The sequence below is a fragment of the Anopheles nili genome (assembly GCF_943737925.1).
Source record: "Anopheles nili chromosome X unlocalized genomic scaffold, idAnoNiliSN_F5_01 X_unloc_1, whole genome shotgun sequence".
Classification (NCBI taxonomy): Eukaryota; Metazoa; Arthropoda; class Insecta; order Diptera; family Culicidae; genus Anopheles; species Anopheles nili.
This window is the reverse complement of record NW_026525467.1, coordinates 5,697-23,246: the sequence shown is the minus strand read 5'-3', so window position 1 is coordinate 23,246 and position 17,550 is coordinate 5,697. Positions and strand designations below refer to the sequence as shown.

General features: G+C 32.4%; 1 protein-coding gene across 1 annotated transcript; it reads right to left on the bottom strand.

Annotated features, from left to right (window-relative positions):
* Positions 1 to 1,203: 1,203 nt before the first annotated feature.
* LOC128729348 (CD151 antigen-like) lies at positions 1,204 to 5,747 on the bottom strand. Its single transcript, XM_053823025.1, has 6 exons — positions 5,725 to 5,747; positions 4,176 to 5,318; positions 3,473 to 3,664; positions 2,089 to 2,262; positions 1,712 to 1,885; positions 1,204 to 1,638 (listed from the first exon to the last, which is right to left on the bottom strand). The coding sequence occupies exons 2-6, from the start codon at positions 4,455 to 4,457 to the stop codon at positions 1,495 to 1,497; spliced, it is 966 nt and encodes a 321-aa protein (XP_053679000.1). The 5' UTR covers positions 4,458 to 5,318; positions 5,725 to 5,747; the 3' UTR covers positions 1,204 to 1,494.
* Positions 5,748 to 17,550: the final 11,803 nt, after the last annotated feature.

Sequence of the window (17,550 nt, the reverse complement as noted above, 5' to 3'; positions counted from 1 at the left end):
TGTGAATGAGCGAATATGAAAACAAACTCACTGGACTGAAGAGTTTAGGATAGCTAACATGTACTGTCATGACAGGTCGATTACGTAGGTTTTGACCCACAAGACTAATGGAGAAGTAGAATTGGACACTCGCATAAACGTATCGCAAATATGTGAGCTAATACCGGATAAGACTGTAACATGTGAAAATTTAAGTTACTTGAACGCTGTGTGTAGTTTCTATTTATTATTATTCTCAGGAGTTTTGAAGGATCCTACGGGAATGCCTTTTTTAAGTACAATGCGTATTAAAAATAATACTCAAAATCATTTTGACAAGGAATCGGACTAAAGGAAGCCCAACAAGCCAAGCGCGTGAGTAAAATGTACGAAAATACTCAAACAATCGTCATATTGCAAAAAAACATATGCTTTATAAGTAGGTTTAGTATTGGAAGCTATGGGTCAAAGTAATGTAAGAATTTGTTTTGTGCCGTTTCCGAGGAATATCTTTGGAAACGGCATAATATAGGATTGAACAATAAACTCTTAATATTTGTACATATGTTTTATAAAATTATTGCGTGACAAACACGTATATTGATATGTTTTACATGTATATTTTAGAAACAGCAGAATTTTTTATTGGGGTTGTAGATGTGGGTGGTAGATTGTAGAATCCAATTACTTATAGCAGATAAAGTAAACTGGTAAAATGGTAAAATCAAGAAAAATTGTGTTTCTTTTGAAATATCACACCTTACAGTAATAGGTCAGATATATTTGAATTTTATGTTGTTGTTATGACCATCCAACTACCTTCCATTTCAAGTCATAGATAGCCTTAGCATAGCAAGGCAAGATTAATAATAAGAACAATGGATTGATACTACGCGACGGTAGCTTGTTGAAATAAGACATTAGCAAACGGGTAGAATGATGTGATTAAGAAACGGATAGAACATCAATTTGTTGAAGTGAATCCTGAAAGAATCTATTGATATTTGAAGGAATCTTTCAAGATTCTACGCAATTGTGATATGCAGCGTCTAGTTAGATCTCTGTGTTCTGCTCTTCATAACCAGAATGAAGCAGAAACAGCATGTGAATATGTTAATTTGTTTGGGAAGATGTTTATATACTAATATTAAATTGATAAAATCTACTAAATATATTTTGTCTCACTAAGTATCCTAATAATGACAAAATCTTTTTTAACATACATCTATATAAACCGTTTGTAATAATATATTTTTCTGATCCTACACTTTTTCTCTATTTAATTATAACAATTACAACAGACATTCCTTTTGTCGTATTTTTAACATTTCCTATAACAATAATAATAATAGAACAAATTATTAGAACTGGAACTTTCACTAACATCTAAAACTGTAACGTAATTCATGGGAGTTGATTTTCTCGTCATACTCTCTGATCGTTATACCCATAAATAAGGCTTAAGTTGTCCGGTAGCGGATCCATTAGTTCAACTATTGCATCCGCTTGTTTTCGTCAGTCCAATACATCTTTAAGTTTAATATAAAGGCAGCAGGACATAACCATCCCAAACACCTGTATTACACTCAATCCGAGTCCGATGGCACCAAGTATTATCAAATGGTATTTAAGATCATTCGTCATTTCATATATGCAACCCTATAAAGAATAGTCGAATATGGAATAGAAAGCTGTGCCACAACAAATTTAACATTTTTACATTCGGTCTTACCGTATAGTGAATATTACTAGGACCATCGCGCATGCCACATTTGGCTGATACAGTAATGCAGCACGAATCAGGCACCAAACGTCCCTCTGTCGGTTTAATCAAATCCTTACGTCGTGAACGCAACCATACACTGTACCGCCAATCTTCAAACCGTATTGCTCCACAGCAGGAAAACTTTCATTGGATAAGATAATAAAGTTGGTGAAACACAAGACGCTATCACAAGATCAACAAAGACTATACATAATCTAATAAATTGATGCAATATAATCGATGACTAAATCATGATTGCAGATACTTGAGAGATTTATCACATTGTCTTTTTGATACTTTTTTGCTGAAAATTTAAAAAGATAAATAGAAAAATCTATACCCACCTCTTGCTGCATGTTATCAATGGCATTCGTTTGCCGAACGCTCACACCGTAATGATCCATAAAAGTAGAATTAAGGCCATGTTGTAATTCATTTTCAATTTGTGTTTCGTAAAGATAAGCTAAGCCGCCCACGATAGATTCCAAGAGGAACACAAACAACAAAATAAATGTGTACTGTTGAATATTAAAATTCAAAAGGATGAAACAGTAAATGAATGTAAGGCCTAACAAATTGGCGTCATGATTACTAGACTAGAATCGTTGTGGATATATATATATATATATATATATATATATATATATATATATATATATATATATATATATATATATATATATATATATATATATATATATATATATATATATATATATATATATTTTTTTTTTTTTTTTTTAATTAAAAAATTGAGATCCATCTAATAAGTTATTTTATCAATAACTAGCTGATTTTTTTTTAATTTTTAACGATTCGATGTTGTGTTAGGAAATATACAACATCGCTGCTCAATGATCCCCCACCCGAAGGAGCTGAAACGTCTATACTTTGTATAGACTAAGAAGTCAATATGAGGAAGTATTTTTGAGCCAAAGATTATCACAGTTAGCGTATTTTCCAGCCAGTGGGTATATTAATAGAGTTATTTGAGAAGTGAAGGGAGATGAAACTTGACTATTATAACGTGAAAAAAATATATGAAAAATTTAATTTAAAATAGTTTAACTCATTAACAATAAACTAAGCACTGAATGACAAGTAAGAGGAACGTTTAACACGACTAGTAAAAATCATTAAATGCGCGATGTATTAAAACATTATTTGGTATTTTTTTAAACATCATCGCGAAGTAATAAAAACATCACGACAATTTTTCTTCGATTGTAACTTTATAGTTTTATGCATTTGTAGATAGTTAAAATACGAATTCGGGAGTTCAATAGTCCACAGCGTTACTGTGCAGCGCCATAAACAAACGAAATAGTTTCTGATTCAAAACATCAAAGCAGTACAGTGGCCAACTATTATAAGCTAACTGTTATACTCTAACCAATATCTGATTTATGGATCCATTGGTGATATTCATTTCAAGTAGGAATGTTGCTGCTCGTTAGAGCTTGAGCTCGCTAAAACTAAAAATAATTTTAGTTTATTAATTTTTTATCTTTTTACTCTTGTGCTTTACTAAGTTTTAATTACGGTACGATGCAGAAGTCCAACTTCCAGAATGAAATGGAACATAGATTTTTTGCAATATGTGGGTAAGGAAATTATTTTTTTTCTATTTAAAAGATATGTTATTTTGAGTGGTACACGACAGGTACAAATAAATAAAGTAGTAAAACAGATACATATAAAAGTGTAGTAAAAAAAATGAATACTTACCAATAACAAAATTCCACGATGCTCGTGCCACACACTACAACAACCAATAACACCACCGAAAACTGCTAGCAATCCAGCTGCCAACAAAGCATACGTCCCGATAGTGTAGTTTGTTGTAGATAGTAGTGAAATATACTGATGCTTAAAAAATATAGTCCAAACTGTAATTCCGACTATGGCTAACCCAGACATCTAACGGAAAAAAATAAATTTGAAAGGAATTTAAAAAAATGTAGAATGCGATATAATATTAAATGTATAAAACAATAATTAAAAATATTCATATCAAGACATAATATATATATATATATATATATATATATATATATATATATATATATATATATATATATATATATATATATATATATATATATATATATATATATATATATATATATATATATATATATATATATATATATATTTATATATATATACATACATATATACATACATTTATATATATATATATATATACAAATACTTTTATATATATATATATATATATATATATATATATATATATATATATATATATATATATATATATATATATATATATATATATATATATATATATATATATATATATATATATATTTATATATATATATACATACATATATACATACATTTATATATATATACAAATACTTTTAAGCAATAGGCATAATAATATTCATGACTGCTAGGTACGTACCAAGAATATAGCATTGAATATGTGCAATGAATACTTGATAAAGTTAATACTACAGCAGTCGGAATCGCGCGTCTTTTGCTTTAGCATTTTAGGACTTCTTCGTAAAGATCGTGAACTGCTTTGGTCATTACTGTTACCAGCTGCGGAGCTACGAAGAACGACAGGATTTTTTGCTTTTTTACCCATCCTTGAAGTCGTGAATGTCTGGCCGGTATGTTTTAAATCCTCGGGCTTGAAGGACTCGATTTCAGATGTGTCGTCTGATTTAACAAAATGTTCCATCTGAAAGTATTTCTCCAAGTGCGAAGTGTAGGGCAAGTTGAAACAACGTGTCTTCAAGAAATTCTATCGCATTACACGACTTGGAAAAGTACACCGTTCGGATTGGATATCGGTTATTTATGACAGGGTAAATAACCCAAGTATAATCGATTTTGGTTTGGCTTACAAACGACCGAATTCTAACGAGCCTATGATGGTATCATAAATATTCTATTGTGTCTGAACCAGCATCTTATACACATGGCGAGAAACGAACTATACTGGATGCCAGTATCACCGCCTTGTCATAAAAGAGTTTTATTTTTTTTTCATTGAAATTAGCATTTTTGCAAATTAGGATTTTTCACAAAACATTCTTGTTTGTCACCGATTTTTTCAAAGAGTAATTATTTTCATAAAAACTATTAATGATACAGTAATTTGTTACTATCACGCTATATTTTTTTTCCATTTTCCGCTATATTTTTCTTCAGACTGAGCGGCAAGAGTTAAGCGATTTCAACCAGGTTGCAGCAGATTCGTGATATCAAATTCGAAATATGGTCCGTTTATTTGGCTTTTCAAAGCCCAAAAAATTTATAATATTGAATTTCATTTTTTACGAAGCCTTTAGATATTTGTAATATTAGTTAAGTCCTATTTAAATGGCATTTAAAACCTTCAAGCAATTAACTATGGCAATGTTTCATTTCTACATCAATCTTGAGAAAATTATCTTCTTGTTTATGTAAGATTAGGAATTATTATTTTATGTAGGGTTTGTTTTGATCGCATGACGAAGTATCCAGTTGCACTTTGAACTTATTGTAAAGGAAACTGAAATACGACGACGGCAAATGGGAGGATTTTTGCATAATCCAGCTAAAAATAGAAGAAGGTAAATAAAATCAATTTTTAAAGTAACTTATCAGATAACCATAGCATTTTTAATTGCATTGATTCACACACTGGCTTAATCGCTTAGCTATTTTTAGTTTTTTCCAATTTTTTATCATTATTTTGAATAATGGTTAGTTTTGAGTCATTGTTATTATAAAATATAATAAAAAAATCAAATTAAAGCCTATTTCAGATATTATCACTCTATACATATCGTTCTTTATAACTTTAAATTCTTTGACTATTGGCAAATTATAAAATATAACAAAAAATCCAAATTAAAGCCTATTTCAGGGATTATCACTCTACACATATCGTTCTTTATAACTTTAAATCCTTTGACTATTTGCACATTTAAAAAACAATAAATAAAAAAAAATAAACATACAACCTGGAATCACGACAGTCCTTCGAAGAGTGTATCATATGGTCAGAGATTTTTGGCTTTCACTACATAAAAGTCAATTTTGGATAGAAATGTGATAACAGCTCATTACCTGAAATTTCAGAAAAAATATACACAATGATGTATATTCAAGTAGATGATTAACGTTAGACCGCCCCATACATCAACCAAGTATAGATATTCTTCGTCATAAGTTCGTCATGGAAATTGATTATTGAGATACACTGAATGGCAATCATTTTTGACAATGTTTTGAACGAATAAATTAATCTATTGATAGTCTTCAGATTCTGTTATGAAATTAAAGTAATTAAAAAAAAGTCGAACGAACCGAAACGTTCGCTAGTCACAAAGTCTTTAATTATAAATAATCTTTTGATAGTCATCAGCACTGAAAATGATAGCATTTCAAGAAATTCTGAGCATTCTTAAAACATTCTTAAAGAGATTACGAGTTTCTTTGTTGTTCCATTCCAACAAAATAACTGGCTGATTCTTTTAGGGATGTTTTGCAAACATACATATTAATGTTAATTCGCAGTCGATATTGCGATACGATAATACTCTCAAACTGTACCCGCTAGATCATTAAGTACAAATGTATTTTGGATTTTTATTTTAAATGTGTGATGTTATATGAAATCATAGAATGTTTAATTTTTAATGAACATTTTGATATTTAATTGAATATTGATTACGACCTTTTACATACATTGTACATTAAAACGAAAAGATTACAATCGTTTAACGTTGAACTTTCTAATGCTGATAAACGTTTATACACACAGTGGCTATCTTATACGAACGGAATTCCATTACAGAATTCATTTGAGCGTTTAGATGATGCGTAAAAAATATTAAAAGATTTGTAATATTTTGTTTGTAAAACAACCGCACAAACGCACAATACCGGAATATTGGAAAATGAATAAAATGAGATGCCACACAATCAATCGATGGAAATTATTTTTATGCGTCAAGCTTTAGGGTGTCTTCAGATTCACTGTTCTATCGATCGCGAAATCAATAAGACATGACGTCATTGTTACAAGTGTATTGCATCGACACAATCCAAATATTCCAGCATAAAACACACACGTATGAACAAATTCAATCCACTGTAAACGGAACTACTACACAAATGGCTGTTATGATCGTAAAGTTGTCTTTACACAGCCACCAATCACCACTACAACTATTGCTATTTCTATTTTGAAATGTTTATTTTTCATACAACAGTTATGTCTTTGACGAAACAATTGAATACTTCACAATACATTCATGTCTCAGGATTATAACCGTTAGGGGTTCGTTAAGGATTCACTCGATTCACTTTCAAAAGGTTTATAAACGTTTAGCATCCAAAATAAAACCTTCAAGATCACCATTGCTCAATGCATTAACACTGAGCGTAAGCCAAATGTTTCTTGCAAGCTACCCTGATCTGAAGATCAGCTATCACTCACACCATCAAACAAGTCATTTAAAAAGAGAGATGAAGACAACGCATTACGTCAAAAACAAATAGTATGAACGACATCTATACTGGAAGACCGCACGCTTTCTTTCAATGTGTTCTAATGCGAGTAGAGTGAAGGCACGAATTGACAAATCGAAAACATTACTGCATATTTTTTTAAATTATACACAATATTTTGCTTTTGCTTAAATTTTTACTTAAATGCAATATTTACCATGTTTTGTCATTTTAACACAAAACTACAATGCATAAGTTCTTTTTTTCCTTTTATTTACCACTTAAGCCAAGGGAACTGTTTTTTTTGCTTTTTCTTGATTTCCTAAGATCGATCATACTAGAGATGGGCATGTGCATTCAAAAAATCTGGAAAGAAAATATCAAAAATTTTTAAATTAAAATAAAACATCAAATTTGAGCCGATAAACTTTTCACAAACCGTATTAGATTCTCAAATCTTGGAAATTTTTGATGAAAAAAAAATTCAGAACTAGAAAAAATCTTATGATAAAAACACCATCTAATATCTTGGCTTGGGTTCTGTTGATATAAACGTTCATTGCATAGTACATGAACAGGATCTTTTCCTAACAGTCGCAAACGGCATATAATAATAAGAACGTTTCACACCTTGAGTGCTGCATCACCCAAAAAGTGAGGGACGGCAAATTTTCCAAGAGGCCATGTTCCCCATTTTTGGGTGACGACCAAAACGCTTGATTTCAATATGCAATTTTTGAATATTTAGAACAGCTATTATTCTTAAATATCAAATTTAAACCGAACAGAAGTATGAATGAACGTAAAGAAAGCTAAAAATTCATCACAAATGCAGAACGTGAATACTTTTCTACAGACTTACGCCCCTTGCTACACATTTCGTCGGAAGCTACCAAGCTGGGCTTGTTGGAGGCAAATCGAATACCGATCAAACCTTTACTCTACAGGAGCACGGTTGTACCCGGTCCCTCCAATTCCTCGGTTTCGCTAATGACATCGACATCATCGGGCGGAACACCCCCTGCCGACAATTCCGAGCCAAAATGGGCCCGAAGCTCGGATCTCTCGCTCTTTTACTACCTGTTTCACGTGATTTCTTTACATGTGTGTGCGGTTTTGGCGGGTTTGTTTACATGTGTGGTGGTCGGCAGCACCGAGCGAGCGAATGACGCTCGAATTCTCTGGTTTGAACCGTCGTTTTGCTGTATCTTTGAATGTATGCATCAGCGCAAGATAATTATGTTATAGTATGCGCGTCCAACCAACTTGGCCGAAACGCCGGCGAAGCGAACTTAGCAAATTTGTGGACCAAAGCAACCGGCGAAGAGTACTGGTAAGTTCAAGAAAAAACGTCAACTGCCAGTATCCCAGTGCTGTTCCTAGCGGAAGGTCGATTTGCAAGCATTACCGTTGAGGTAGGTTAAAAATCATCGCAGTTGGAGTCTTAACTGGTTTCTAATAATAATTTCATTATCTTGTTTCATGTCTGCTGCTGTTTGACGAGTAAATTATGTAACAGCATTTCACCGCTGGAAATACTGATAGACGTGAGCTACATGCAGCTGGACGATGCAGGAAAACAGTGCTATTAGGCGACAATGGCGTTTTTTCCCCGTTCACGCAGCTGAAAGACACCAACGCTGCCAAAACCAAGGCGTTGGTAAAAAGAACAACCGAAATTCAAGAAGACAATAAAGTGAAATGTATTCATGTGTACGTTGTCTGGTCTGCGAGTTTTTTTCTGAAAGAGAACGCAGCTGTAAGCGCATACTAGTTTTGCTCTCTCGGTTCGCGCTCTCTTTTGAGAAGGGAAGAGACCGATGAAAATATGAGAACAAACTGAACAAACCAAGAAAACCGAACGAACCGAGCCGCCCGAACACCGACCCTGAACAGATGTCGCCCGAACAGGGAGTGTTCGGGGTTTGTTCAGGGGATTTTTTGACTGATTTTTTTCGGCAGGGGTAGGGATGCTACGAAAAGTAAGTACCTGCTTGTCGGTGGCTCTGACCGAGAGAGAGCCCGATTCGGAAGCAAAATACTAGTTGACGGCGATGATCTTGTAATGATCTTGAGGTGGTAGAGGAGTTCTGCTACTTTGGTACGATCGTAACTTCGGACGTAAGCAACGTAAGCAGCGATATCCAAAGGCGAATTGTTCAGGGAAACCGTACTTATTATGGGCTCCACAAACTCCTGCGATCTAGAAGATTCCAGCAACACACGAAATGCACGATATATCGCACGCCCGGTAGTCTTCTATGGTCATGAGTCTTGGACGATACAGGCGGAGGACGCCAGCGCTCACGCCATTTTCGAGCGGCAGGTGCTATGGACTATCTTTGACAGTATATATGAGCAGGGCGTGTGAAGAAAGAGAATGAACCACGAACTAACTGATTTATAATGCGGAGCAGCCGTGCTAACGTTGGCTGGGGCACCTGATGAGGATGCCGGACTTATGCCTCGCCAGAAAGGTGTTCGCTAGCGACCAGTTCGACACAAGGCGCAGAGGAGCACAGCGAGTTCGTTGACTCGATCAAGTGGAGCAGGACCTGTCGGAGCAACTTATGACATATGAGCAAGAAACGCTTGAATCGTGACTGTTGCGAAAGCAACGATTCGCTATTGGTTGCTCTAATCAAACAGAAAGACGTTTTTCTAGTGATCTTACCGCCCAAAACGGTATAAGAGAAACAAAATTTGAAAAGGTTTATCTTTATTGTAATCGCGATAAAAAGAGAGCCTCACAGTTCAGATCAGTTCATATGTATTTTATTCAAATTTTTCTTCGTCGGTTTACAAAAATATGGTATAATATATATAAAGAGACACAGCGTTACATCGCTTTACGTCTCTAGAAATGTGATTTTATAGCTTCCTTTAGATAGCCTCAAGTACTTATTTTTATTAGGTAATACAACTCTACCATCAGTATCAGTATGTGTGAAATTTTATGACTTTAAAAGTACTTAAGAATAACTTACCACTAACTTACCGTAACTTAGAAACTATATCCTATACTACGAGGGCCTTTATGAGTCTGTAGGACGAATTAGAGGATCTTGCTCGAAAGGCTGCAGTGGAGCGCCTCGCAGGACCTGCGTTCTGCCTTTTATACTGAAATTATCCTTCCCGGTTCAAAAGCTCACGACTCTGAGCTTTTGAATCGGTTCACTCTCTAGGTGTGCGAGATCGTTACAAATATCATTTGTAACAGTGACATTCTGCGAAATATCCTAAAAAACGCTTGCCACGCAAGGTGTTAAGTGATGACTTTCTTTTTTTCTAGATACATTTTGTGTGCTAAATTCATGAAATTGACACATATAGCAACAAATGTTTTGAAAAGTCGATGTCTAACTATGGATAAATGTCTATTATTAGTATAAAAATATATTGCAAAAATTGTATTAAAATAAAAAATAATAGGTTAAGCGATAAAAATATGGTTAAGCATTCGTACGACAGCATTATTTGGTTTCTAAGGAAATTTGATCCTATTGGTATGTAGTCTAATGTTTTAAGAACTTTTATTGTAAACAAAATACCGGATAGTTCGTTTTTTCACGTAGATATTATTTAATTTAGGAGTTGCAGGCGATTATAGTTTGTTTTGATGTTATTAGAATCATAATATTATTTTGCTATGCTATGGTGTTTTAACGTTGGTGATAATAAATGCCCTAACGAGACATTTGAGGTTGGGTTGTGCTGGTCTGTCGGTTTTCAGTAATTAAAACATAAATAGTTAGGTTTTTAGCATTCCGGTGAAAATACGGTTAAATTTAACAAATATAGTGATAAATGATTGAATTGTCCTATACGTTAGATTTCAGACGATCAGATTAGATTAGATCATTACAATATTGTACTTGTGCAATAGAACTAAGTCTTCTGCGTACAAGGGATAAATAAATTAAATGCAGCTTTAATGCAAAACGGATTCAATAAATCTATTTATATGTGAATCGTTTATCATCATGTATTGTAACGATAAAAAATGCTAGTTTTTCTAGAAGAATATCATGTATTGCCGGTTGGAGTGCATGTTTTCAAAATGTTTGTACCATAAACAATTGCCATCCTTATCATCAAAGTCACATCAATTGATTATAATTATTTTGGTCTATGGCTATTGGTATTGACCAGTACTACATCAATTTTCATGATATTATTATGATATAATTTATGAAGATGCACATTCAGCGTTATTGAAAATGAATGAAGATCCAAAGACCACATCTATTATGCAAATTATGAACTAGTAGTTCATATGTTAGTAAGCATTATACATAATTTAATGACCTGCAAGTATTTTTGCAATCATAATTATTTTGTTTCAAGATGTTTGCATAATAAAACAATACGTTTATTCATGTATTGTTCGTAAAGGTCAATAATCTAAATCATATAAGCCAATGATAACGAATACGTCTTCGAACAATGGTGTATGACTACTATAAAATATGGAAAGTGCGAGCAATATAATTAGTTTATTCAACGAAAATCCGCCATTTTAATTATCTGAAAGGAAAGAGGTAATTGAATGGCTTGAAAAGTGCGACCATGTCAAATCGTAGAAAAAGTAAAAAGAAATATTTATATTTTTTTCGATGCGTTAAATTCCAAAACTATATCGTTGAATACCAAATCCGACGCAAACCGAACACGTTGGGGCGGGCGCGGTCAAAAAGATAAAAAATCGACCATATCTTATTGTTGCGAATTATAAGCTATTTCGCAGAAAACATGTTAGAGAATTTCAAAACCGTGGATTTGTAAAAAATCTGGTTGCTGAGATATAAAGCAGCATGCTTGAAAAAGTTGTTCAAAATGATTCAAAAACGACGTTCTAATGGTACATCTTTCGATACCGAGAACATCATTTTATTCGTCATACAAGTATGTTGTATACATCATTTTAAAGGATTTTATGTGTTCTTTCTTATAATTGAGCCAAATCATGTTTTTTTTAAGAATCTAAGTATGAGATTTTTTTTAAAATATATTTGAAAACTAGAAAAAAAAAACTAGCTTTTTCATCTTTGGCAATGAATTTAAAAAAATGCTAAAACGATATATTTCCAGATAAAATATATGTTAATCCTTAGGTATGAACCTATTCATTTTTAAAGGTTTGGGTGGAGGCGCCTGATGGGTAGCTAACATGAGATAAACCTACATATAAATATTGGTATCTTACGGGTCTAGAATAGGTACCATATTTCAATGAGAATATTTTGATCTTAAAATGTTTCCAAAATTTTGCATGCTTCAAATTTACCATGATAATTAAACAAGTCTTTGAAAATACCCGGAAACTTTAGTTACTTATTGTTATATACCAAAAGGGGCAACATTTTTCACCTTTCCCGTCAACATGGTAAACTCTGCAAATCTTGAAATTACAAAAAATTGCACCATTAATTTTTTCAAGTACAGGTATATTTACCTTGAGAAAAAATAGCTGTACTGAGGAACAGGTCTATATGTATAGAAACTGAAACTGACTGACCATATCTTCGAAGAGTCTTGTACGTTTGCACATGTTATTCTCTATTTTAAAGAAGTTCGCCTTAGTTTTGTGGCGTAATCAATTGACACCTTCAATTGCAAATATGTCTTGTATTAGTATAAAAGATTTTATGTTAATTAATTGGAAACAAACCATAGATCTTAAAAAGTTTAAGTGTTACTGTCTAGCCTCGTACAATATGTTATTAGAGCTATACAGTTGGTATGAAAATATAGTTACATTACACAAGGTATTAGATGCAACAGATATAATGATACATTCTTTTGTTCCAATTGGTTATTTGAGAGAAGAAGCAATAGATACACACCAATAATGTTTTTAGGGTTCACAGGACTGGCTATTCACGAAAATCATTTAGGGAGTTTACTTTGATAAGCACTTTTTTGTGTACTTTGCGTTCTAGTGTTCCTAGAATAAGCTCGAGTTCGTTAGGAGTAAATTTAGAAGGCATACATTTTTTTATCCGGAAGCTTAAACAAATACTTGTAGGTTCACATCATCAGTTCACATGACATCAGTTTTTGCAGTTCTGGCGAAAGAATAAGAGTGGATTCAATTTTCCTTATTACGTAGATAAAAATGGTGATTTCGAAAAATTTGTTTTTATTTTTATTCGTGTAAAGCCACTGAATTGTACTGAAAATAATTATATTTATAACAATATTAAATTGGTTGGCATTTGTAACTAAAATTAATGAAATTTGGATGTTTGCAACGTTCTGTTTGAATTAATATCATTTTTTCTTTGGAGTGCGACACTATATTATCAAAGAATTAGGCTTGTTTGTTAATGAAACTGCGTATAGAGATCATGAAACAGTTTAGATGATAAATTTGGCATTTGAACTATTTGAAAAGCAATAAACTTTTCTATTGTTTTAGTTTTTCTAAGAATTAAATTTTGCTCAATTCAAAAATACCAAAATATAAGAAAAAAATCAATAAAAATATAAAGCCACTTTAATACATCTTTTTTAAAATATTTAATAATTTTAAAACGATTTTTAAACTATTTGAGTACTTTATGAGCAGCAAAAATGATATTTTACTCTAAATTAATTACTCTTAACATGACTTCATATATTGATTATCCTGTAATTCTTCAATGATAAAAAAAATCATAAAACAACGTGCACAGTGGCACCATCTGGAAGTCCATAACATTAAGACACAAACTATTTCAGTATGGTTTGAGACTAATGTTTACGTATTTCTATGAAAACATATTTATGACCGCGGTTTGTTTGGGGCCGCCCCACAGTGGCCGGGCAGTCAACGTTGTAACAGTTTATTACCATTACATGGCGTAACGGTAGCGATCGAATGCTTAAGATCAGAGATGATAGTGACTTTATTGTTTTAAAGTTTAAATTCGCAGATAAACATTTTTTTTAAGATTTCGACTTATAAATATTAATTGGTAAATTTAATGCTTCCGGAAATGAATTGAATGAATGCCAGAACACTTCTATGTTTTCCACATTTCTATTTCTTGTTTCGTTTCAATCATTTACTAATGGGTACCTGTAACCTGTTATACTTGGGAGCGGATAAGCAACGTGTAGTGCTATTAATTTAAGCTTATATCAACCTAATGATTGATGTAAGGATTAAGGCCGAGGTTGCTTTGTTTGTTTAATAGTATAGTTCATTCATCAACATTTTGCGTATTGATTGGCTCAAGCAAGGCTCGATTAGTTTTGCACCGTCCGTTTTCTTTCTTCCTTTTTTGAAAAAAAAATTGTTTCATTGAAATTACAAAATTGGAAAAAGGTTGAATAAAAATAAAATTCCCCATTAATACAATACTTACAACTACTTTTACCGTACTTTAAAACAGTACAAAATATAAATAAATAACCTACCTTTACACGAATAATTTATAATTTTTCATTGTAGCATCCGATTAGCATTGCAAATCAGAGAATCTCATTACGTTCGATTCACTTACTCAAATTGTACGTTACGTTGGTAACCTATGGGCTATTCCCATCCTATACCTTTTTTTCTTCCTGCCGTCTAGCTTGTGTCTTTAACCAGTGGTCCTGCCATCTTGCCTTCTTGTTGCGATTACATTTCATATTCTTTTTAAACAACCACAGGATAGATTTTCCCAACTCTCGCTGTATCTTCTCAGGTGTCCATGCCCTTGGTGCAATTCAATAGTCAGAGTTACAATTTCGAAATTTGAATAATTGTAGCGGTCGCCTATCTTAAGAATTCTTCTAATCCGTTTATTGTATTTTTCGGCTATGTTAAAAAAAAACATAACAACTGGAATAAATCGTATTAAATTTTTAAATTCGATTGGAAACAAAGAAAAAATAGTCTCTTAAGATATATAGTATAAGTACATTTTTGCAATCATTCGTATCACAGTATTCGTTTGCAATATCATCACAGTGTTTTGCCTCTAGTACACGGTGTTTACAGATGGTACCATTAAATAATGAATGTGCATTTTCATTCATATTCAATAACATGGGAATTAATGTAGTACATATCAAATGCCATAGACTAAAATAACGATAATCAATCGATGTGACTTTGATGATAAGGATAAAACTTTGATAAAAATAAACTGTACAATACTACTGTATTGTACCGTTCAAATACGACGACAAATTACGGGAAATTAATTATTATAAACGATTCAAATATTTATAGATTTATTAAATCGGTTTTGCATAAAAGCTGCATTTAATTTATTAAGCTTTTTTACGCATGAAGACTTTACTCTATTGCACAAGTACAATCTTGAAATGATTATTCGTTTGGAATCTAACGTGAAGGATAAATCAATCGATAAACACTTTATTTGTTGAATTTATTTTTTTTGCTGAAGTGCTAAAAATTTAAATGCTGAAATTCTAAAAATTAAATGACGTCTCATTTTTATTTTCACATCTAATCCAGTATGGATCTACTATGGAATAAAAAAAAATGCCAAATTGAACAATATGTATATGAATAAACGAACAATCCTGTACTTTGCTCACAATAAACACAAATATATCGATCATTGCTCTGTAAAAAGGTCTTAAAATATTAGATTACATACCATTAAGATCAAATCTCCTCAGAATCCATTCAGTGCTATCGAAAAAAAACTTAAAAACATTTTTAAGAACTTTTTACTTTTTTCGTTTTGTTTATATATTTGAACAGAAATATTTGAAAATGTACACTTCTCATTTATAGCATTTTGAAATGTCGGTTTTAATTCATGCCGTCATATTTGAAACTATTAATCAGAAAAAAAAACGTTTTTTCATATTGTATCCTCTAGTCACTTTTTAGTCTTCATTCTGGTTATAAAACTTTTAACCAGAACTTTTTTTTTTGGTTATAAAACGGATTTTGTCACTCATTTCAGGTAAAATAAACTAAATGTTTTTATTACGTAATGAAAGGCCATGGATTGTGGGAGAGAAGGTGGTTTAAAGAATCATTTCATAGTCGTTCTAACAAGTAAAAGTTTGGTTTGTGGGAATGGTCTTCCTCAGACGCCCAAATGTATTTTTCTTCCCAGTTTGATCGTTGCCTTTTTTTAATATTTCCAGTTGGTACATAATTTATGCTTTTTTTTTCTTACACGGGCTTCCTCAAATTTTCAATGATATGAAGGCTCCTATGCTTAAGTCTCGAGAAAGAAGATTGATATGTTATATTATAGAATAAGGTAATGTTAACTGTGAATAATAAGTAAAAATATGTAAAATCAAGACGTACGGCTAGATGCATGATTCGTTGCATCGTTGAAAGACTTTGTGTTTGTTTGTTGTTGTGTTTGTTACAATCTAATTTTGTTAACCAAACATTAAACATTCATTAGCGATACACTCATTTATTGCAAAGACAATAAAAGTAAAACCAATGATCTAAACTATTGCTCGCGTTAGACTTTTGATGAAGGTTGTAGGCTTTCCGGTCCTTGATGCGTTTTTAACTAGACTTTTCATTTCTAAAATTAGTTAACGCACCATCATATCGCATTCTATCCATCAATTATTTGCCTTAGTTTATGCCACTTATTCACCAACGAAAGGTTTCTTTCAAGTGAATATTTTTGAAAACAGGTAATCGTCTTTAAGAAAAAAATATTGTAACTTCGATCCGAGGTGAATCGGATACCAAAAATAAGCGTTCAAACAGTATTTCGTTAGCTAGATTTTATGTAGCTTATATTTCACATAACTTGACAGTCTTTATAGACTTGACGTGCTCAATAGATAGAGTGCTCTTCTTAGATAGTTAGAAAAGGAAAGGGGAGGGGATAGGGAAGATGCATGGTATACAAACCTTCTTATAGGAATATCTTAAATATCGTTCAAATTCACAAAATACATTCACAACAGATTTAGCTAGCAATTGGTCTTCCGAATTTAATTTAGCTTAGAAGAGTAGTTAAGTCTCAGTCTTCCCCCTGTGTGCAGTGAAGAGAGGCTTCCATACACTTGTAAGAAAAATTGAGAAAAGAAGAGATTAAAAATAACAAATGATAACTGGTATGGCTGAAATGTTGCACATACGTTTTTTTTTGTTTCAGTTTCACTTTTGCTTTTGATAGCGTTTAGGACTATCACGCCTTTTAGTTATAGAGTAATTAAGGAGACGGAATGGGCGGGTTGGAAGCAAAAGTCATCGTTATGCTTTCTACCACGGTGTGAAATAAGGTGCTAATATTCTTTACGCCAACGTTCAAGTGTAAAATATTGCTTTGGTATGCACGAAGAAGTATTCCATAGGTGACTTGTAAGGAGAAAAGAGAATCAAACTGCTTAGAGGTCTT